Raw genomic sequence first — 24,796 nt, forward strand, 5'->3', positions numbered from 1 at the left:
ACCATTCAACAGTAAAAAAAAAAAAAAAAAACACCAAAAACTACTAAACACAGCTCAGCAAGTGAAAGTACTCCTTAGAAACTCTAACTTCCACTTGCTAAGTCCTACATTTTTAATGTTGGTTGTGCTCTGGCCTTAAATACAAATGAGAGGGTGTTGACATTGTGGCTGATAAAGTGATAACAACGTGCAGTGTTGAGGCATAAACGGTCACAATGCTGCCAGAGTGTTTACATTACTATCAGAAATACACCTGGGCTGGCTGACCTTGAGGCCCTTTGTCTCCATCCAACAGTCATTAGATACCGCTAATGTTTACAAGGCTGCTCAGAGCTACTGATCCATGATGTACCCTGGAGGACCGCCATTCAGGAGTAAAAACAGGTCATGACGCTGCTAAAGTCACTGTTGTCACTTTATTTCACTGTTGCTGCTGGTCATGCTGCTGCTACACGCACCACCACTTTAACACTGAATAAACACACAAATAAAATTCTATGTGGAAGGATTACTTTGTAAACTGCATCTTGCACATGAAAATGAAAGCTGTAAGTGCCACCACTCAAAAAACATTTAATCTAGATCATATTTACCTTTGACGAATGCCTCCTTGTATGTCAGCAGTGTGATAAAATCCTACTGTTTAATCCCTACAGTAGATTTCCCCATTAAGTACTGCATAACTAAGGTGTGGTTACAAGTGGTTTTGTCCTCCTCCCAAAGTTATAAAATTAAGCAAATTTCTGACATGACTAATTCTGTAGCAACAGGGACGGATGAAAGGCTACTGCATTATTTATCAAGATGTCAATGTGATATGGGAGAAGTAGTGTTAATATTTGCTTTAATGTGTTTTCCACGTCACATGGTAAATGCCCTAAATGACTCAAAAGTCTTCTCAGAGGTTCTCGTGTTATGACAGGCATGTGACTGTATAATGAAAGAACCTCTCACTGAACTCACTCTCCCTGCTGTGGTAAAAATTCTAGGCCTGGTAAAAGCAGGATTACTAACAAGCCCTTGAGTGAGATTATAAAATCTAATTAAATAAAAATACCATGGTGTAGCCCCTGACCACACAATTATTTAGGGCTGAAAATATCAAAAGTTCAGCAGACAAAAATATATTACAAAAGACAACAAGTTAGTGCTTGATGGATAACTTGTCTAATAAGTGGACAATAAATACCAACTCATTTCTTATAAGTTTAACAGCTATTTTTGTGAAATCTGAGGAAATCTGCGGTTTTAATCAAAGCATGACAAAAATTTCACACTTCTGAAATCTATAATCATTTAAAAACACTTAAAATGACAAAAACTATGACATCAGAATAGGCCAGACTAAAATGAAGTAAAACAATAAAACCTTGACATGTTATTTCAACTTTTAAAAATAACATGCCCGCACTTGAAAACCCTCGGCCTTCAGTCCACGCCAAAGTATTTCTGCAGACAGACGGACAGACGGATGGATGGACAGACAAATGACAAACTGATGACAATACAAGGGTAAAAACTGTATTTGACATAAAATAGCAGCATATGGTAGCTACTGTGCCATTTAAGTCCACATAATGATGGGTCAAAGATGTCAATGGATTTGCACTGAACAGAAATTAAGTGTCACTGCAAAGGTACTTGACCACTAGGGTGAGTAGTGAGTCACTGTTTTCTATAACAGTGAAAACTGAGTTGGGGCGAGAATCATTAAGAAATGACGGTCAATGCTAAAATTTTCTCTACTGATGAATTTCATTATGATTCTTATTAAGGTATAAAGTTACTATTTTGGCTGCCGTTGGTTGGTCCATGGTTCAGACTAAACTGTGACAGTTCTGACCTTGTTTGTACGATTCCAAACAGATCTTTAGTGCAGCTACTGACAACACAAACCCTATGGAAAACAGAGGTGATTTGGTTTTACTGTGGCTGTTTTTTTGTCAAAAATCAGAGCTATGATAACAGAGCTATAATGTAAACTATCAGCTGACAAACCTGTAAAAGTGTAAGACAACAGTGTTAATGGAGCGGCTGTCAAAATGAGCACCAAATGACCACATTTAGGTGCTGAGATTCTTTGTATGGGTTTAGAGTTAGGTTTAGGATAAAATAGGTAGCATCTGCCATAAGACTGTTAGTACTTGTAGTAGTATTAAAAGTTAATTGATAACAGCTATGGGTATTGGTAGTTATACTAGTAACAGCAGTTTTAGTTTTTTTAGGGACCGAGCCAAAAGGTAAGGCCCTCTCACACAGTGAGAGGCCTTGCCTGCAAGCAAGGCCCTATTGTTATTCATTCGTTTTTATATTATTCACACACCACTTTGACCTGGATTTTGACCCCCTAAACATGCTCAAAAACTCACCAAATTTGGCACACATGTCAGGTCTGGCGAAAAATTTGATAAAATATAAAAATTAACCCCATAGGTGCCAAAATGAGCTCTCTAGCGCCCCCTAGAAACACAAAAACGGCTCTAGCGGCCGGTAGGAATGTCGTAGACACATGAAACAAACGCCAAAATTTTTGTCTCATTGAGCCCAACAAATCACGCACTGACACTCATGACCTAACTCCAACAGGAAGTTCAGAATTTGCCTTTCAAAATAAAATGCTCAAATTGCAAACTTCCAGTAGGAATGTCGTAGACACACGAAACCAACGCCAAAACCTTTGTTTAATCGAGCCCAAAAAATCACACGCTGACACCTATGAGCTATCTCCAACAGGAAGTTCGCAATATGCCTTTCAAAATCAAATTTTTAAAACTAACTCCGATTACACCGTTTGTCGTATTGACTTCTAAATAGCACCAAAAGATAGAGTGAACCCTCCTCAAAAAAGTTACTTCGCACTTTTTCCATAACTGTCTTAGTGTTTTTTTTTTTAGAAGCCCGCAAAGTTGCGATGTTTGGAACTCATTTTTCACTTTGGAGTTTTTCCCCACATGTGACATATCTACACGTTCAGGGGACTCAGCACAATGCTCACATGCAAAAAATTTTGAGATAGGATGTACGGTTATTGATTTATAGCAATTTGTTTATTTTCAGACTTTTTCCACTTTAGACTGCCATTTGACCCCCTTAACATGCTCCAAAACTCACCAAATTTGCCATGTATGTCATGGCTGGTGAACACTTTGATTCAATATCAAAATTAACCCCTTGGGTGCCAAAATGGACTCTGTAGCGCCACCTATGTACTAAAAAACACACAAAATCTGCCCTAGCGGCCAGTAGGAATATCACAGAAACATGAAACAAATGCCAAAATGTTGCTCTGATTGAGCCGACAAATCATACACTGACACTCATGAGCTAACTCCAACAGGAAGTTGGCAATCTGCCTTTGAAAGTTACTCTAAATTTCTGCAATTACTGCTTATTCATTTCATACCTCATTAAATTCCCACCAGTCTGCAGAATCCAAAAGTGAAAGAATTTTTCAGATATGACCTACAGTTATGGAATAATGGCAATTTTTTTAAGAGTATGTTTAGTTTCACTTTTCACAATGACAAAATCCCTACATAAAGTGTACCAGTGCAATGTGGAGTGTGTCTCATAATAGACCAGTGGTTAGTGCACTGGTCTGCTGTGCAAAAAGTGTGGGTTCAAGCCCCAGGTAGTGCAATGGTAGTGGTTTTTCTCTTCTTCCCCCCCTCACATTTTAAAACAGGTTTTACTGCATTATATTGTGAATATTGGACATTTTGCACACATTACAAAGTGCACGGAGTATATTTTTTCAAAATAAAACCCCTATTAAAAATAATACATAATGTCTATTACATAACTTCTTTTCATTTTTATGACCAAACACTCAACTGTTTGTACAATGTTTCTTCATTAAAAAGTACTCTCTCACAGACACACATGCTCACACAATAGAGTTTTTCCAAAAACAATAGCCTTAAATGTAATAAATCATCATTTTTATGCTCAATTATTCATACAATTTCAATTCATTTTTCACACTGATTCTTTTTCTCACATACAAAACAAATGCACATACACACAGTAGGGTTTCCAAAATAAAAGTCTCATTTAAAGGTGATAGTAGTTTCAGCAGAGGGTCGCTTGTGTTCTGTACAGATGTAAGGAGGACGGACACTAAAGGGTGGGAACTGGTATCGGGACGGAGAGGTGTGAGTGGAGCTGAGGTGTTGACAGTCACAGGAGGCGGATCGCGGGGGAGGCAGAACGCCTGGTGCGAGGTCCCGCCCAATGCTGCTTGCAGCTTTAATTACAGTTATATTTCACTTTGTTGTGCATCCATGTGTCTTCCCCCAGTCTTTCTCTTCCTTTAACCCTCTCTCTTTAACCCAACTGGTCAAGGCAGACTCCTATCCTCCAGAGCTGGGGTCTGCCCCAGGTTTCTGCCTGTTAAAAGGAAGTTTTTCCTTCCACTGTCACCAAGTGTTTGCTCCTGGAGGATTCTGTTGAGTGTCTGTGAATTGGAGTCTGTTTTAGACCAAATCTAAATGTAGAGGGTCATGAGATAACTTTTGTTATAATGTGGCACTATGTAATTAAAATTGGATTGATTGATTGAGACAGACATGTAAAGGTGGGAAGGGTTTCAAATGGATAGGTTTAGTTGTTTTATAGCAGGCTGTCAAACGTACTTTGGTCCAGCGGTTGACCTTCCCATTCTCTTTCTATTCCGATTTGATGAGACAAAAAAGTTAAATTATGTTCCAATAATCATACCTTCAGAACTCTGAGGAAAATGATCATAACAGAATATAAAAGGTAGGAATCACACTGAATGGTTTCTACCTGGAGGAAGGTGGTCTGGACATAGGCTAGTCTCCAGTTCCCTTTACAGACATACTGGACCCATGTGGTCTACATGAGACCAACCTGACTAACAGTAAACCATGGGGAAACTGTCAACTTTCACTTTGAAAGAACATCCACAGTCAGCAAGCAACAGGAAACCACAGTTATTTCATCAGCTGAGCATATGCTCTTTTACCGCCTCTAACCCAGTGAAGAACAGGAACAATACACACTAAACACACAGCTAACAGATGACAGCTCGGCTAATGAGACAGAGTCTTCAAAGTGCCGTGGAACAACAGGCTGCCCACTGTGGACGGAGGCGGCTGTCAATGAGCGCATTGTCCGCAAAACACAGGTGCAAATGATGAGGAGAAGCGGGCAGATGCAGGACGACCCACCGACGAGGAACCCCCGAAAACTGCCCCTCCAGAGGACACACACACACACACGCACACACACACACACACACACACACACACACACACACACACACACACTACCTGTTTATAATAAACCATGAATGTTCCAAACTCCTCCAGGAAATGAAACGATGATGCTACTCGGACTGGACCTTCATTCACCTCGGACGCTAAAAGTGAGTACAGAGCGCGTGGAAGTTACTCACCTGACGTGAAATAAACCCACGGAGGCTGTCAAAAGCACACTGGTAATAACGTAGGCCGACGCGCGTGCAGATGTCCGCCCGCTTCCTCTTCCTCTTCGCTTAAATGTTCCTGCTGACCCAGCCCTGTGATGGAAGTGGAAGAAGGTGGAGTCATGTGCGCGTGCCTTCAGCCTGTCGCCTAATATGGACGTAATCGCAGGACTGTATGGACACCAACAACAACTGATACCAGATCAATAATTTTGTACTTTGTATTCCATCATCATCTATGACTCATTAATGTACATTATACTCTAAGGCTTCAATGGACAAAAAGTTACACAATTTATTTGACAGATTAATAAGGTCAGATGTCAGATGTTTTGTCATCTTAAGACCCATAAGTATTTAAGTTCAGTATAAAGTGCTATAGTATCTACATTTTTACTGACCCATTCTCTATAAATACTGTATGCAACATTTGAAATGAACAGGCCACTGGGAAAAGTTGCCTTCTCAGTTCGTATTCATCATCTAAAGCAGAAATATTACTCCACCACAAGTAAAACTAGATAAATGTCTCCAGTATATGTTAACAATGTATGTTAACATTTTAAAGACTTAGAACTATTTCTGTAATAGATTCCAAATGAATATTTAGATAGATAGATAGATAGATAGATAGATAGATAGATAGATAGATAGATAGATAGATAGATAGATAGATAGATAGATAGATAGATAGATAGATAGATAGATAGATAGATAGATAGATAGATATTTATTATTGCATTTAACCATTTATTACAATTTATTATTTTATCGTCTGCATTTTTCAGTGAGAATCAGGTGTTTTCCTACATTTAATTTACTCACCATGTAGATATTCATAAGAGATCAGAGTAAGTTCAAAGGTTACTAAATCATTACATAGAAAACTGAAGAAAAGTGACTTTTTCAGCAAGATTTGTTAATAACTGAACATAAAACCAAGGACCTACAACTATGTTAGCATGATTTGTTTTAGTGAATCAGTGTTGCAGAAATGATGGTATTTCCATGTTCATGACAGAGCCTCTGAACGTCATATCTGGTGCTGCTGAAAAACTGAGAAATTGCATCATACCTAAATTATTTAAATGCATTGATAGGATCAAAGTATAAAAGTAAAAATAAGACCTTTTGTGACAGAAGGCCTCTTTTCAAGTGACATATAAAATAAGTTTAATATTGTATTTTGTCATTGTGGAGTCAATATGAGAAACATTTCATACTAAAGAATGGATTAGTAGCAAAGTAATCCACTGACTTGCATATTGTTTGTGTTTTGTTGTAAAAAGTTATAGTTGAGTCAAAATGTTTCCCTCTGAAATGTAGTGGAATAAAGGTATAAAGCTGTATTAAAGTACTATACTCCATTATGTCTCCAAATAATGCATTTGAATACTTATACTGACACCAGTGGAATTAGGAAAATTATGTTATATATGTATTGCAACATTATTATGTATTTTATGCTGTCAATTGGCGGGCCAACCCAATGAGAGGGCAAATACATCCTTTACACACCTGTAGACAATGTCCAGTAGTTGACACTATTATGAGCAAACACAGCATAGAAATACAGGGTGTCCACAAAGTATCTTTATAATTTAACAAATTTATTACAAAAACAAATGAATAGACACATCTGTGGAAATGATTACAAAATGAAAAGTAGATGAAGTCTTTTTTGTCTTATTTAATACACCTCTGTACAGGCACCATTAGATGCATGAAGCACGTCAAGGCGGCACTAGATTTCTTGCCATGTTGGCTGTAGTATAGCCTCATTAATGGTAACAATGACATCAAACACAAATTAACAGACGTGATGGTGGATGTCTTCCATACTTAATCCTGTAGTTTTCCTTAGTCTGTGTATCGGATTTTGTTTCAATAAACCATAATATGCATTGAGCCTTTTCTTGAGGAGTAGACATATTTAGGGGTTTTTATAACAGAACCTTTTTCATCAACAGGGTCCCTGACATACACAAATGTAATGTGATGGAAAAATTTGGATAACCACTGAGTACATAGATCAAATCTGATTAACATATCTCACCAATTGCTTCTGTAACATTTTTTTAATTGTCAAGAGACTTTGTGGACACCCAATAATACAAGTAGAAAAGTACTCCTTATCTATTTGCCTTCACACTTTTGTCTTAAGAGGTTGTATCTTCTGTCAGGTGGTTAAAAAAGTGACAATTTACACAGCAGTGTTTTTGTTCTGCTGTCTGCTTCATTTATGGCTTCACAGAATGACATGAACATGATCACCAGAGAAGATAAGGGTCTTGCGTATATATCTGCTGAGATGTTTTACATACACTATATAAACTATAACACAACTTAGGTGTGTGTCAGTTTAGATAAGGCAAACAAAATGCTAATGCTAGTTTGCGAAGTGGCTCTCAAGCAGTTTCACAACTTTCCTTTGAAGCCTAAAGTCCTAAAGGGGAGGTTCACCTGTACAGAAAATACAGAGAATGGAATATAATGAGCCTGGACAAATGTGCAAGACAAGATGTCACATACCTGCACTGGTTGTGTGCTCATAAATAAACCGTCTGTGGTAGGTGAACATCCACCTGCTGTTCTACACAGGGGGAGGTTCTTTACTTGAGGGCTTGAGGGGAACCTTTGAAGCAGAAAGAACCACTCCTCCTCCAGATTTCAACACAGAAAGATATAGAAATGCCTCCCAACCAAGGCTGATTGACAGCAATATGCAAAAGGTACACATTGAGGAAGATTACACAACTCTAATCTTGTGTTTGTGTGGCATTCACGCAGCCCATTTGACAATTATGACTGCTCCACCATGACAGGAAGTGTAGTTGTGGTGAAAAATGAATGAGTGCTGAGTGGTGAAAGAAGGCTGGACTGGTTGCACTTCCTCCTGTCACACATTTTTTGTTGGTGAGTTGAAAAAAGTAGAGCAGAGGGCAACTGGATGCATGTCTGTCATGTATTCACCTGTAAGTGCTTCATTGTTTCCAGTGTATGTCATCACTGCTGGAATTACTCAAACTATTTTGATTGTGCTTTTCTTTTGTACTGCCATGTTAAATCGTTCTATTCTACGTAATCTATGTTTAATAAAAAGGGGAAAAAATGGGTTTTTCATTCTAGAGGGACTCAAAACTACATCAGCTTCACCAAACAAAACACTACTAGTACATATAAAACATGTTTTTCTATAGAGTCACAATTAAAACGAAGGTGTCACCTGCTGCTCTGATAAAAGAGGGTATTCCCCTTGGTGAAAAAACCATGAACACTCATAATAACAGCTATAGTGACCCCAAGTGGATAGTTTTTGTTGCTGCAGACTCAAAAGCACAGGTAAAAACGAATATTTTGCAATGGTTTCCTGTCTGGATACATGGAAAAACTTTTCATTTACCACCAGTGATGCACCATCACACTACATCCACCAAACATTTTATAATGTTCATTTAGCATTTCCATCATGTATTTGATGGTTGTGTATCCACTATTGCAGTTTAAACACTGCGACTACTATTACTACTACAACCACCACCATTGATAATGATAATAATTATTACTATTATTATTATGTGTGCAGCATGTGTTTGACCTCAACATATAACACTTAAACCATGTACATGACTCTGACCTAAAATGAATCAGGCAAAATTTGGGGAATAAGCAATGATGTTATGAATTTTTAATGTGTTATTTAAATCTAAATAAGTCAAAAATCAATCAGAATCAGATTATTGATTTCCAGTTTCCAGTTTAAACACATAAAGTATACAGCACTCAATACTGAGCTGAAAACCAATTGAATGTCCAAAAATAGCAACATAAAACAGTCATTAATCAATTAAAATTGACTATTTGGCCAGGATCGCGCTCCTTGCCTGTACTTTAAGACTGAACTGTTCTGTTTCTGTCTGCAGCTCCAGGTTTTGAACTCACAACCTAAAACTGACCAGAGTGATCCCCCTGCAACAAATCTAACTATGAGAACATGAACCCTGCCTCCCTCTCTGTAACTTATCTACGGCCACAGCTTATAGCTCCTATTACTCCCATACTGCAGGGCATCACATCACAAAGAGTCTAGACAGCTCCTCTTCTACAGCCTGTGCTTCATTACACATCTAAATGTAGACACCCTCTGCACTTTAGTAGCACCCATTGACGTTAAAGACAAAGGGAACAGTCAGGACAGCCATCATAACAAGGCTCATCCCCAAGGGCGACAGGAATAGACCGTTTCAGACAAACACGACTTGTTTGTTCATGATTTCACAACAAATTCCCTTTGACATATTGAATAGAATTTTTTTAAGTTGGTGTATAGCTGTTTTTCTATTTAAGGCTGATGTGACTTCAACGACAATATCTGAAAAAGGCAAAGAATTTTAATGACATGTTATTGAGACTCTGGCTGCCAAACATCCAGAAACAATTTGTGGGATGATTGTGATGTCCTATATGTGGCTGAAGAGGAGGGGTTGCTTTCTCAGGACCTCATCAGAAGCCTGGCTCATTCCCTTGCCTACAGGATGAGAAGAAAAAAAGGGAAAAAATGGAAAAGAGGGAGGGCTAAGTGGGGGTTTACAAAGGCCTTTTCCAGCCCTTCTTCTCTTTCAATTTATAGGCCCTCTCTGCACACACCCACAAAGAGGCACAGACGCTCACACATAGACAGCAACAGTAGACAAAGTCAGGATGTGACATCATCCACAGGAAGAGAAGCCAAACAACTTTTTTCTGTCTTTACTCTGTTACTGTTGAGTAAAGCTGGAGCTTCTTGGTCTGATAATAGTGGCCGGCAGGGACGCAGAGGATCCAGAGGAGCTAAAAGGGGAGAGGCAGCTGGAACTGTGCTCCACAGGGGAATCTAAAATCTAGGGCTGCGACGCCTCAGACCTCCCTGTCCTTCCCACGTCTTTCCACCACATTCCAGATCCTCTACTGAAAGATTTCAGCCAGGTATATTGTAGACAACTTTTTCCATTCTGCAATCTCTAGGTTTTGATGTCTCACAGCCTTTTTCCTTTGTTACTGAAGAGGGACCTTTTTTATGTTTTCATTTAAGTCTGCAAAGTCATGGGCAAATTCCATAAAAAAGAAACATAAAAACTTGCATGCAGGGTGTGCCAACTCCAATACGTGATCAGACATGCTTCAGTCTGAGGCTGCTGAGGCATGCAGAGAGACATAAAGTCATCGAAACTCAAGCGAATCTTTCCCACATGCTGTCACCTTCTGTATAAATCATCGCCAAGGGTGTCTGACATTGATTTTTGACTGAAGCTGTGTCTTTATGACCCTAAACAAAGCTGTGTAATAGGAGCTTTACTCTGAAGTCCTTTTGTTATGCACACATTACAGCTATCTCATGACCACGTATTCAGGCTCCCCCAGTGGTGAATGTTGATCTGGATCAAACAGACTATGAAAGATGGTGACAGAAAGATTATACTTTGCACATAATCAATGGGGATTGAACATTAAAAGCATGGTTAACTGCAATCGACTCAAAGAGAGAACAGAAACCAAAAACTAAGCTTATCAGGGGTGCGTGGTGTCTATTAAAAACAAAGTTTGCAAACTGAACAAAATCAAACAATCACAAAACTGACTTTGGTCTTGAATGTTCTGTAATGTAAACTAAAGTGACTGAAACTTCTGCAAACTTGGGTCACAGGAGTTTTAGGGAAATAACCACAGGAAATGTTGAGACCAACAGTTAAAAATGGGACACATGACACAAATGCGGATACAGTATCATGTTGCAACCACCACAGTCGCATGAATATGACTGTTGTGTCAAATCTGAAAAATCAACACACACTTTAACCCTCCAAAGTAGCTTCACAGATACACACAGTAGACTGCAACCCTAACAAGTCTGTGGTATTTCTCAAGGACCAGACATTTAGGAGTTAAAAACCCCCTCACTTAATATGCAAATGTTAACATTAAGGTTTTATTATCATAGCATCTGGATCACTTCACCCCTCAGAGGGGTTGTGCTCCTATTAAGAGGACATAACCTGTCAGATGGCTAATATGTGTTGGAAAAAATCTTTTGTTAATCAGTAGGTGATGTTGTCATTGCGCAGGGTTTTACTCCTGGATTTCTTAATGAAAGTCACAAGTCTTAGGAAATAGAGAATTACACTCTATATATAGAGGATCTGTTTCAAAATACATCCTGAAACCGCTTCATGTTTAATGAGTTGCAGCATACCATTCATTTTCTCAATTAGGCTTTAGTTTGTACTGGTCGGATTTTTTCCACTAGCGACTGAATGAACTGTTGCTGTTTTCTACTAAAAGTGCATCTTATACTTTAACAAATAAGCTGTATTACATCAACACTTCATGGCTCAGTTTTGCTTGTGTAATCTGAAGTAATGCCTCATTTTTTTGTCTCAAGCAATGAATAACAAACACTAATTGTGTGACTCTTGCGTGTTCTGCTTCACAGAGAGGTCGAGTCTTCTGGGAACAAGAAGCTGGCCTCCTGTGACCTGACTTCACGGCGTGGTCCTCTCTCAGGAAGGTCACAGTTTATCGAGCCCAAAACAAAATATTATTCCAGAGAAAGTAGTCTCCCTCTTATCTCAGGGGAAACAACGGAGTCAATGGCGTTGTGTCTTGGACAAGTATTCAGCAAAGACAAAACATTCAGGCCAAAGAAAAGGTTTGAGCCCGGCACTCAGCGCTTTGAACTCTACAAGAAGGCCCAGGCCTCGCTCAAATCTGGTTTAGACTTGAGGAAGGTGGTCCAGCTTCCAGAGGGTGAGAACATCAACGACTGGATTGCAGTACATGTGGTGGATTTCTTCAACAGAATCAACCTGATCTATGGCACAATGAGCGAGTTTTGCACCGAGCGCACATGTCCCATAATGTCTGGGGGTCTGCGGTACGAGTACAGGTGGCAGGACGGTGACGACTACAAGAGACCCACCAAACTGCCTGCACTCAAGTACATGAATCTGCTGATGGACTGGATAGAATCCCTCATCAATAATGAGGACATCTTCCCCACCAGAGTAGGTGTGTGTGAGGAGGCTGCAAATGAAGGCAGACTTATAACTGAGTGTAATGCACTGACCAAGTACTGTGCTGTTCTCCTCCATTAAGATCTTAAATGGGATACTAAAGTTCAAGCTGAGGTTAATTAAACAGTGAGGTTGACATTTAGAGAAGAGTGAACTTATGTTTATGGTCTTATTTTATGTCAGTGCCAGATTTAGTAATCAACATTTAGAATATAATGTATAATAGAGGAGCAAAGCGACTCTGGTTAGTGATGGCACAGGATTTTCTGCAGTCTTTCAGTGATGATTTTACATGCAGTCAAAAGTAATAATATTGTTTTACATGTAACTGGTTTTCACTATTATGCTGCAGCTCCCAACAATTCTTTTAAAGAAATCTTCTACAGTCTTCATATCTAAAAACAGGCTGTGTTAAGCACAGCTACATCTCATTTACATAATTATCTACGTGAATGATTCAAATTCTGAGTAAGAGTTTATTTCTAGTCTATTTAATTATTGGTGTCAGTTATAGATCATGATTCATTTTCAGTCTTAGATCAGATATGTTTCTCAGCTGGAGGTCTCATCATTTCTCTGACAACCGTTTACCTCCCTGATCCTAGGTGTCCCATTCCCTAAGAACTTCCAGCAGGTGTGCAAGAAGATCCTGAGCCGTCTCTTCAGAGTGTTTGTCCATGTTTACATCCATCACTTTGACAGCGTCTGCAGCATGGGTGCAGAAGCCCACATAAACACCTGCTACAAACACTACTACTACTTCATCTCAGAGTTCAACCTTATTGATCACTCTGAACTGGAGCCCCTGGTGAGACTTAGAGTGTGATTTTTTTGATGTGTGAAGTTGAGGTGGGAAATGTCTGATTCCCTTTTTAAATAATACCTATGCTGTACAACATGCCTTCCTTTCCAGAACACATGCGTTGCAAAGAAAATAACAGTAATTTGTGTGTAGGCTGAAGCCAACAAACAACATGATTATGAGACTGATATGACGCCCAGTCTTATTCTGGGCTTCAGCACATGTATAAATGTTAATAATTTTCAGTATGATGCTGGTAATTAGATCAAATGTTTACTTTCTTCACTTTTTATGAAAGACATTAACTTACACCATTGCAGAGAATGTATTGGTTTGGAGTAACAGTCCTCAAGTTGCTGTCTTGGTGCATCCACGTAATAAAACAGAAATGGAATAGATGTAACTTTCCTCCAACAAAATACAAGCAGATGGAAAAAGGTGCTGCAAGCATCAATAAAAAGCATCAGCTATCATCATTATGAGGCCATGGCCATGTAATTTCCCTTGCAAAGTGAAATAGAGAGGAGACGCTTATGTCAACACACCACAGAAAAGATCAATCTTGTAAACATACACCGTTTATTGTTCTACCTTTAGCACCTGAGGCAATTCATTTTGTTGTTCATATAATAGGAACAATAGCTCTCTTTCTTGTGATAACAAATAATGTTCATTTTTAAAATTAAATAGTTTATAACAGTCATTCATCACTGGACATAGCTGAAATTTTATTGCTAAATGTACACTTTGTGTTTCTTTTCTCTGAACAGAGGGAGATGACAGAGAAGATCTGCAACTAAACAAAACCACATGGACAAAGAAGTTTATGTTCTATCACTATCTGAGCCTTGGAAGAAATCTTCATACACTCAAAACAATGAGCAGTTTTGTATAATGTTTTATATAATGTATATACTTTTTAAGCATTGGGAAGGTCCACTAATGCACTACATGTATTCAGATGATGGCATTGTACAATAAGGAAGATGTTTACTTGCAACAGCACTATGTTTGTGTTATGACGCCCTTGTTGTAGGACTTTGTGTTGGTTAATAATACTACATCCCTCCTTTATACACTTTAATTCCTCCTGTGCATGAAAGTCTGTGCTTTATGTTTTGATATGCAGTTTTATAAGTGAGCCTTTGTATATTATTTGATGTTGGTGTTTTTTTGTTCCTGTTTTTTTTTTTTATTTCAAAGTGTTCTAAGACATAAAAAAATGCAGCCTGAAAATGATTAAGGTTTTTGCATGTTTATCTAATGGAATGCACTGCACTAAAGATGATATGTAGACAAAAGCACTGTTTTGTGATTCTGTTTTCATGATCTAATGAGAAACAGAGACTGTTAATATGTCAAATAATTTAATTACTGCTCGTTTCTCTAAACCAGAGGTCAGCAACCCTGGTCCTAGAGAGCCACTACCCTGCATGTTTAAGGTGTATCCCTCCTCCAGCACACCTGTCGGTCATTATCAGGCTTCTGCAGAGCTTGATGATAGGCTTATCATTTGAATCAGGTGTGTTGGAAGAGGGATACATCTAAAACATGCAGGGTAGTGGCTCTCTAGGACCAGGGTTGCTGACCCCTGCTCTAAACTGAAGCCAGTATTTGTACTTTATCTGATTTCCATTTTATACATTTTTGGGGGAAAATATTATGCTTTTGACCCACTTCATTTATCCATTAGGTTTACTGGTTGACTCATATTATCAGTATAATCAAAAACAAGTAATAATAAATATGTATTGTGATACATTAAGCTATCCAACAAAATAAGCCTCACCACTACCAGGTGCAACATAAACACATTAATACAGAAATAGTTATAACCCAGCAACACTATTCATAAATGGCCCATTGTGCCCTTTTACTATTGCTATTTTAATTAGATTTATTGTGATACTTTAGGTAGTTTTCCTAAAATATTGTTGTAAAAGCTTTAAACTTGTACTAGAGTTTACCTAGTAGCTACTTTTACTAAAGTGAAAGATCTGGAAACTTCTCCCACCACATATTTCTGAGGACACATAGGTTCAGATATATCCTCTAGAAACATTTTACTTATGTGGTGTGAGCAGTGTTTCTTTTAGCCGATGACGGCCAAGCCTGTCCAATAAACGTGTAAATATAGGTCACCATCATCATGCCCAAAAAACCCCTCTACGTGGATGGAGGCGTGGCCAGGTAACACGCCAAATGACGCTAAAGTGACAGTCTCATTATAGACCAATAGGATGAGAGATTCTGCTGGAAGGGGCGGGGTTATCTTGTGTTTATGTGTTTTCCCGCTCTGTGCGTCACCGGCTGTTTAACTGATGGATCCCAGCTAGTAATGGATGCTTACCTCAGCTGTCAAAGGCTGTAACAGACGGGATTTGGCCTGTTTGGACACACAGTCCAGGTTAGAATGTTTTATTGTATTTAAGCGTTTGTTCAATGGGACCTGGCCGCCGGTGATTCGTCTCTGAACGAAAACTAAGGGATGTACGATAGCTGAAAGACAAGCTAATGCTAGTTGAAGGTCTGTGCTAGCTAGCTGAAGTTAACATACTGCAGCGAAGAGAATAGCGTAAGATAATGCAAATGCTAAGTAACTTTAGCTCTTTTGGTGGATAGACCATATAAAGTTTGTTCTTTCTTTGTGGGGTTGTCTTTGTTCTTCAAACAAATGCGTCAGTGTTAGCAGTGGCTAATGCTAGCTTGGTTCGGTAAGCAGTCAGCCAACACACCGATTTTGTACCAAAGCTATCTGCCTTGGCGTGAGTTAATGCCGAGTTTCATAAAGACAGTGGTTACGAGTCACTCAGTCATACGTCAAATGCATTTGCCACCGTGGTATACTTAAAAAAAAAAAAAAAAAAAAAAAAATGGTCAAGAGGTTAAACGCTAAACAGACTGGACTTGTACCAGTGATCACTCAATCACTTTGTTAGACAACACTAATTAGAAATACATGTGGGTTTTGCATAACTCAAAAACCTATTGTTGATTCGTGCTTGCATCGTAATATTTTGTGTGTGCTCTCAGTTGGCAGATATGGTGAGGCACTGCGTGATGACGGAGTTGCAAACCTTCCAGCACTCTCTCCAGGTGGGAACTGTTACTCTGATGGAGTGGAAGCGTGTGACTTCCTGAAACCTGTGGATACTATCACTGCCAGAAAGTAGTTTATTGACTGTCAAGGTTATCTACACAGAAGCAGAACTTTCATCATTTTCCATGAGTCATGACTGGTTTTGTAAGTGCTTCTGGTAATATCCAGGATATGATAAGACCTGTCATGCTGTTTCCTGTATTTTTTTTCATCACTCTAGTGTTTTGGCAGGCCACCACATGAGTGTAATAGTAAAGGTGTGAAATTATTATAAACTCATACAGTAGTCAGGTTTTACCAAACATATCCTTGATAAAAGAAATTTATGTTGTAAGGATCAGTGCATACTACTAAAACTGGAATAGTGCCTTTTGTAATGATGTTTATTAAACTACAAAAAACTTTTAGATTTGTTTTCTTATCATTTAACACAGAGCAGAGTAGCATATTCTATACTGTACCAAATTATTTCTGTAGCTTTTCTCGCACTTTCCCTCACTCTCTTCCCCTTTTGTGTGGCCTCCTTTCCTCTGTCACAGGGTAACTCCCTGGCCGTTGGCCAAGTGGGGCAGAGTTGTGGGGGAGTTCAGGACAATGGAATCACTTCAGAGAAAAGACAGCTCCTTTCCCAGGGTCCAGCAGGTACAAAATACTTAGACTTAGCGTCACTGTGTGAACCTTAACTTTTCCTTTCTCTAAGCCATGTTGCTTTCATGTTGATTTTTTTTTTTTTTTTTTTGCACTAGATATTGAAAAAAGCCAGCCAGTAAGCATCCCAGATGCTGCTAAAAGGAAGAAGAAGAAAAGAACTAGAGCAACAGACAGCTTCACAGGCAGTTTTGATGGTAATTGATTATTGCGACATTTGTACAGGGGTAGTGGATGTTGTCTATTAGTTGCTACCGTTGTGAGACTTATTGCAGTTTCATGTTACTTTTTTCAGACCTCTACAAATTGACAGATGAAGTGCTTGGGCAAGGTGCTTATGCTAAAGTTCAAGGATGCATTAGTCTGCAGAATGGAAAGGAGTTTGCTGTGAAGGTGCGTAAGCGTATTTGTGGGTCACACATGGTAAAAAAAAAACAGTAATAACTGTTTATTTCATAATTTGTTTGAAACAGCATGGTAGATATGGTTCATCATTATTGGATGTAAACTCTCCCCCAATTTATCTAAATTAGTGCAGGCTGTAGCATCTATTATTGACTTATGTTTATATGTTTGAAGAGTGAGGTTTACACTGGTTAGCATTGTAACTTGATAGGCTGAGTATGAATTTTAAGCTCATAATTGTGCTAAAAGTAGAAAAAAATATAGTCCAACTAGAATCACAAACAGAACAAAATGTCAAACCATTATTGAACATTTTAATATCAAATAAAGATGACATTCGTGTTCCCTTTTTATTTGGATAATACATATGTTTCTCTCTGTTTTTGATTCAAAAAGATCATAGAAAAGAGTGCAGGACACAGCCGCAGCCGAGTCTTCCGTGAGGTGGAGACACTTTACCAGTGTCAAGGAAACAAGTGAGTGCTACTGGTATAAAACGTATGCAAATCTGTAGTTTACATAAAAACCAGATGCTAATGAGGAGGAACTATCTTCATCCAGGAACATTTTGGAATTGATCCAGTTTTTCGAAGACAACAACTGCTTTTATTTGGTATTTGAAAAGCTGTGTGGAGGTATGTGTAGACAAATACATTGGTCACCATTTGATCTGCTTCATACATTGATGGTCAAACAACACAGTGATTTCTACGGCTGCTTCACATTTTAGGTTCAATTCTTACACACATCCAGAACCGGAAGCACTTTGATGAACTGGAAGCCAGCAAGGTGGTCAGGGATATCGCCCAAGCTCTTGACTTTTTACACACCAAAGGTAGGCTGACATCAACATGAGCACAGAAAAGGAGCAAGCCACTAGTTTGCATTATGTAAGAATGTGCTTTTCTACAGGCATTGCCCATAGAGACCTCAAGCTGGAAAACATCCTTTGTGAATACACTGATCAGGTCAGTGACTTTCAGACAAGTTACTTTCAAAAGTGTGATGATGTAAAATAGAAAGGAGTAGTAGGTTATGATGTTCTTAAATCACTCTGTTCAGGTATCCCCAGTAAAGATCTGTGACTTTGACCTGGGCAGTGGTGTGAAGCTCAGCAGTGCTTGTACACCTATCACCACTCCAGAGCTCACTACACCGGTAAGTCTTCCTTTGACGTAACTGCAAGCACATATGAAAATAGAATTAAATCTAACAAAGACTATTCAGTAGTTAATTTTTGCTGATTCCAATATTTTGCTGTCTCTTAGTGTGGCTCAGCAGAGTACATGGCTCCAGAAGTAGTGGAGGTGTTCACAGACGAGGCCTCTTTCTATGACAAGCGCTGTGACCTCTGGAGCCTTGGTGTCATCCTTTACATCCTGTTGAGTGGCAGCCCCCCCTTCACCGGCCACTGTGGCACAGACTGTGGCTGGGATCGGGGAGAAACCTGCAGAACCTGCCAGGTATGCTTAGAGTCATGATATTACTACTAGGTACTTGAGAAATGGTAAAAAAGATACTTTATAAAGTTACAGGAGGGTAGTTTTTCATCAGTGAAATGTGTCAGTAATCTACCTTCAACCCATCACTAGAATTACATGCTGTCATTGTCCATGTAATCTCAGTGTTTTTGAGACAGGAATGTCTTCGATGAATGCTTTAGTTTTATGTCTGTCACTATATGTTCATCACTGTGTTTTGTCGTTGTCATGTTGCTAAAAAAAATCTAGATGTGATGCTTTTCCACTGATTGTCATAGTATGACTGTGTTAATATTTTATTTACCTTTTATTCTGCTATGGTTAGGTTTAGGTACTGATAGCACTTTGTAATTGATAAGGTAAAGATGCCCAGGCTTGGTTTAACCCAAGAAAAACTTTTTTTCTTGCTGGTGATCAAACCCCTCACCCTCCACCTATTTCATGTTTATGGAGGAAAGGCAGAAAAGGGATGGATCAATGGAATACAATGGAAACTTGTTTGGTGACTTGCTTGTTCATGTCACACAACACTCACCTACACTGAGTGTCGTCTCTGTGTCAGAGAATGACTGACAAATCATTTCCGAGTTTGCCGTCAGCACCTTTTAACCTTTGGCCTCTGCTTTTAGTCATAGCCTACGCCTTCTTTAAACAGCTTTTATTATTTTTAACAGTGTATTGTATATTCTTTATTCTTCAGAGTCACCTTTTTGAGAGTATCCAGCAGGGCAAGTACGAGTTTCCGGACAAAGACTGGGCTCACATCACAGATGGGGCCAAGGATCTCATATCTAAACTCTTGGTTCGGGATGCAACCCTGCGTCTCAGTGCTGCTCAGGTCCTCAAGCACCCTTGGGTGCAGGGGGTGAGTGTTATTACATGTGTGAAAGAATAGCTATAAAGCACAGGTGTCAAATATACGGCCCGCAGGCCAAAACCGACCCTCCAAACAGTTCAATATGGCCCCCAGGATAAATTTGCAAAGATTACACAAAAAACATTGACAATCAAGCTATATCGATCACAAAGCTAAATTCTGTATTTTTCTATATTGTTACTAACTGTTGTGTGTATTTGTAGGTCCACTGTGATCTGTTAGTTGTAATGCACATGAGCAAATAAGCTGAGGCATAATATGATCAAAATCGTAATTATTTTTCTGAAGAAATTTCGGGTTATTCATGGAAGTTCAGGTTATTCAAATTTTTTGTTTAAGGATAGTTTGTAAATGTAATACTTTTTTTGTACTAACATAAACAGAAAAATTTAGAGTTGTTGCTATACTATTATTTTTCCTGGTCCGGTCCACTTGAGCCACCTGAACTAAAATGAGTTTGACACCCCTGCTATAAAGTCACAGTAATTCATTGTATGCTTTTGTATAGTTTGGCTTGTGAAGCAGTATATTTCAAGTACACCTCTCCCTCTTCATTTCTACAGAACGCTCCAGAGAGAGGTCTTCCAACTCCTCATGTGCTACAGAGGTATGAGTAACAGCCTGCACAGCTCACTCCAGACTGTTCATTACATGTATGAAGTGCTTTGATTATTACAGGTTAATTCTTGAGTGCTTTTTCTAGGAAGTCCTCATTCACACATTTGTTGCTCTCTATTTCTTGCTATGTTTCTTATGAAAGGTAGATTTTGAGAAAATGGACAAATGTTTTTTAGGATATATAGAAGACAGTAAGTTCATATATGTATGAATTACATAAAGCCTTAAATGATAACATGCCTCCATATAAGGCCTGTTTAACAAACCGGTAGATAGGTTGATTTAAAACTATGATTACAAGAAACTCTGCCTGTTTTGAACTGTTTTTAAATATGTTTGTCTGTTTGTGATCTTTCCTATTCATCCATTTGCTGTAGTCTCACCATAGAAAATGAGGACATACCCTCAATGATCTATTTAGAGTTAAATAAAAGCTGAATAAATGCATAATTGACGGACAAAAAAACACTTGTTTCAATACAGTTGGCACTTACTATTGAAATAGATCCACAATTGTCCATCCAAATATTTATAAAGGAAGGATATTACCAGCTCACTACTGAGAAATGCAATTAAACCAGTTCTGCTGTTATCTGTGGTGACACCGCTACACACTGATCATATGTGACCAGAAATAAACATTACACAACTGCATTATTTTTTTACACCACTACTGGGTGTAGTGTTAAATGAACTTTTGTACATTTTCCTGTCTTTTCCAGGAACAGCAGCACCAAAGACTTGACCCAGTTTGCAGCAGAAGCCATCGCATTTAACCGGCAGCTGTCCCAGCACGATGAGGAGCAGGAGGACGTCGGGGCCATCGTTTGCTCCATGAGGCTTTCTCCTCCGTCCAACTCGAGGCTCGCCCGCAGACGAGCACAGTCCAACGCCCTACGCTCCAGGGACTTCGCTCCAGCTTCGGATTGACATCGTAGCCTAAACAAGCAGCACAAGTTCCTTTCCTGTCTTCTGGCTGGTTTTAGCCCATTTGTGGTGTGAGTGTTGTTTTCACAGGAAGCCTCGTAGGATCTGTCACAGAGTGTCAGAAGTGACTAACTGTCCCTGGTGTCAAAGCTCTTTTCCATGGCCAGTAATCTCATCTCCTGCACAGAGTTAGAGCATCAGGGGAACAGTTAATCCTTGGCCATAACCTCCTAATTGAAAACCTGTTTGAAACTCCTGACATTTGTCTAGGAATCATTTTAGAATACCTGAGTTTTAAACACAAGCTGTGTTATTTGAACAAAACTCTTGGTTTAGTTTTACTTTGTCACAAATAGTCTTCACAGGTTTTATGATATTTTAAAATTGCATCGAACCCTTATGCTAGAAGTTTATATCAAATATGCAGCGCATATCATCATCAATACAGCATTACGTGGGTTCAGCACAATAATACTGCATTTACTTTTGTACTACAATATATTTTTATTTATCAAATTTTATTTTTTGTGCCATCTAACTGTAGTTTATTTAAATGGTAATTAATGCCTCATGCTTTAAAGGCATTGCATCTTCCTCACTGAACATAACAGATGGATGATTTTTTTTTTTTAATTTTTGCTTCAATCATAGCTGTGTGTTTCTGTGACTTGAAGTGAGGTTGAGAACCAGTTCAGTTTTAGAACATTGAAGTGAGGAGTTGACTGACACACTGAGGACATTTTGACCATACCTCAGCTTCAGGACAGTCTTCAAAGAGCCAGATGATAGTTGAGACTTACTTTTAGGGTAAGAATTCAGTTTAGGTTCAGGTTTAGGAATTCAGTTCAGGGCTGGTTACGGTTAGAGTAAGGGGCCAAAGACTGCATGGTGTCAGTGAGTGTCCTCAGTGCAGTCTGCCAATTAAATATTAAAAAAAAAAAAAAGCCAACTAAATTACTGAGCTTTTGCTCCTCATGACCTGTTTACGATGTTCTTGTCTTGATTACATTTGATAAAATATCATTTGCAGGAGTTTGAGAAGCTTCTTGGTAACATAATTTCTTAAAACGAAGCTACCTGTAGCACTGATGTACTTTAACATAAGTCATATATTTAGTTTATTTGAAAGTGAGAATGGACAGATTGGTCCAACAATGTGAATTTGATAAGTCTTGTATTTATCATTCAAGGTATTCCTACAGCTTTTTTATTCTCAGCGTTACCTCAGTTGCACATTTGCCACAAATGCAACACCATCTCAAAAAGCCAAGCACAGTTTCTGACTTGGTTCTCTTATTTTTTTTTTTCTTTCTTCGAGGCTGTGTAATGAAATGTGAGATGAGCGTTTGTTATAGGCATGTAGGTAGTGAGGGTGTTTGTGGAAACGTTGATGTTATATGTGATACAAATGAATCCATTCTGAGGTGTAAGGTTTTTATTTTTATACCAGTATTAACTTTATTGTATATTTGGTTCAGAAAGTGTTAATGGGATGAATTTTGGAGTGCAGATTTGCTGATATGTACTTTGATTAATTTTTTTTTATCCTTTTTTTCTCCCAGGAGTATTTTTTTTATTTAGAACATTTATTGGAGTTTAGTTTCACCTACTCTTTTTGTGAACGGGGTCACTCGTTTTCCCTTAACCCCATCAACTTTGTGTGTTGCCAGCTAAACGACACATCCCCTTATTTCACACTGTTGCCATGGACACCCCATCCCTATAGCAACTGAGGGCATTGGGGATTGTCAGATTAGCTTGGAGTGGATACACATTAGAAATCAACCGCTCGCTATGCTAAATCCCTCTCACTCCCATAATGAATCATAAAATTTATTTCTTTTTTTCCCCTGCTAGACTGTAATGACATCAAATGAGATACAGTAATTATTGTGCAGTTATGGAGTCCTGTTGTAATTTGTCAAAGCTCTTACGGGGGTCCTATGCATAAAGCTCTGAATGGAGAGCTGAGTTCTATTTTCCCTGGAATGCTGTGTTCTCAATAAAAAAAAAAAACAAAAAACTGTTGTTCATGTTATTTATTCTCTCCTCACAAATGCATCCATCCAAAGTGGTTTCATTCAGAGGTGGCCTTAGTGCTGGGTGAATGTAGAGAGGATGGCAAGTCCCAAGTGAACTGCACCATTCATAGTAAGACTTTAAAAGTGAAAATGGAAGGAGGGATCTGAGTCTGCAGCTGATGACTAATAGAATATCTCTATGACATAAAAGACCCTTCTAACAATACTATTACTTGAATAAACACCACCTGATTTGTTGTGCAAATAAACTCTTTCACCTCGTTTGGGCAGATTTGATTGGATAATTCACTCCATACACAGACACTGGCTCCTGATCGCCCCCTAGTGGTTTATGCTCATGAGTATAACCTGGACTGGGTGAACAGCAGCAGCAGATTCACTGTAGTACATTCACCTGCTGAAGGAGGAATCAGATCCAACTCCTCCGTGTCACGAACAGACTGGAAACGGCAAAACGCAGGATGATGATGTGATGTAAGTCCCACTGGTTCTTTCTCTGACAGATGAATAAATACAGTGCACAATTTAGATTTATTGACTAGTCAAATTTTCTTTCATTCTGCATCTGTGATTTGTAACTGTTTAATTGAAATGTATCATTTGCATTTGAAGTAGTGTTTCTGTAGGACAGTTTTCAATCATAAATGTAAAGTTGTGGCTGGTCTTATTATTTTACCTGTAGATAGACATGTATGAGTTTAGATTAACTTTATGAATAAGGATCAAAAACACAGATCGATTTTATTTTCTGTTGTGGACTCATCCTGGGCAAAATGATGAGCTTATATTTTAATGAAAAAAGGCAAATTTATCTGGGAAAATGTGTGAAGTTTTGGAAATAAGACCATGCATGGATCTATAATGCCACGACAAAATAATTGAATTGTATTGTATTGTATTGTATTGTATTGTATTCTATTCTGTTCTATTCAAGTTTTTCTTTCTAAGCCAATATACACTGTATGGACAAAAATACTGAGACATCAAAATGTTCACGTCACTTGTTATTTATTACACTATATTTCTTTAAAGTTAAAGGCTGAAAACCAGACAGTGATGGTCTGAGTTGATCATGGTCAGAACGAAATGATATATAGACATAGAGTATTTAAAACAATGATAATGATTAAAAAAATAATAATTGTGAAGCATTTTAAGAGTAGTAGACAAGAATGCAAACAACAATAACACTGAAGAAGAAATAAATACTTTATTATAATTGTATTTATGCCCCCCCCCCCCCGGTTTTTGATAATGAAATACCTTCTAAGTCACGCCACCCAGTAGTTACTCATATGTAGTACTATTCGTTAATAGTGTATGTTGTGGAAGTAAATCATTTCTATTTATTCATCATCTGAATCCAGCGTCAGAGCTGTAGTTGTCCATGTCTGCTCC

General features: G+C 38.5%; 3 protein-coding genes across 4 annotated transcripts in view; 2 read left to right on the forward strand and 1 right to left on the reverse strand.

The window, feature by feature from the left end:
- The window catches only part of elovl1b (ELOVL fatty acid elongase 1b), a 33,192-nt gene extending 27,631 nt beyond the window's left edge, over positions 1 to 5,561 (reverse strand). The window contains exon 1 of one of the 2 annotated variants that reach the window (XM_030132871.1): positions 5,420 to 5,561. The gene's annotated coding sequence lies outside the window, so the exon portion shown is untranslated. The remainder of the gene's footprint in view (positions 1 to 5,419) is intronic. The other variant, XM_030132870.1, reaches the window with a different exon arrangement.
- A 4,550-nt stretch (positions 5,562 to 10,111) lies between these two features.
- mob3c (MOB kinase activator 3C) lies at positions 10,112 to 14,604 on the forward strand. Its single transcript, XM_030132879.1, has 4 exons — positions 10,112 to 10,414; positions 11,919 to 12,493; positions 13,104 to 13,306; positions 14,071 to 14,604. The coding sequence occupies exons 2-4, from the start codon at positions 12,076 to 12,078 to the stop codon at positions 14,098 to 14,100; spliced, it is 651 nt and encodes a 216-aa protein (XP_029988739.1). The 5' UTR covers positions 10,112 to 10,414; positions 11,919 to 12,075; the 3' UTR covers positions 14,101 to 14,604.
- A 977-nt stretch (positions 14,605 to 15,581) lies between these two features.
- Positions 15,582 to 23,230, forward strand: mknk1 (MAPK interacting serine/threonine kinase 1). Its single transcript, XM_030132855.1, has 14 exons — positions 15,582 to 15,707; positions 16,334 to 16,396; positions 16,940 to 17,042; positions 17,147 to 17,245; positions 17,344 to 17,441; positions 17,850 to 17,929; positions 18,015 to 18,088; positions 18,184 to 18,288; positions 18,366 to 18,421; positions 18,516 to 18,611; positions 18,722 to 18,916; positions 19,635 to 19,799; positions 20,375 to 20,418; positions 21,152 to 23,230. Exons 2-14 carry the CDS (start codon positions 16,343 to 16,345, stop codon positions 21,357 to 21,359), a joined length of 1,377 nt encoding a protein of 458 aa, XP_029988715.1. The 5' UTR covers positions 15,582 to 15,707; positions 16,334 to 16,342; the 3' UTR covers positions 21,360 to 23,230.
- The last annotated feature ends 1,566 nt before the right edge of the window (positions 23,231 to 24,796 follow it).

Source organism: Sphaeramia orbicularis, chromosome 4 (genome assembly GCF_902148855.1).
Source record: "Sphaeramia orbicularis chromosome 4, fSphaOr1.1, whole genome shotgun sequence".
Lineage (NCBI taxonomy): Eukaryota > Metazoa > Chordata > Actinopteri > Kurtiformes > Apogonidae > Sphaeramia > Sphaeramia orbicularis.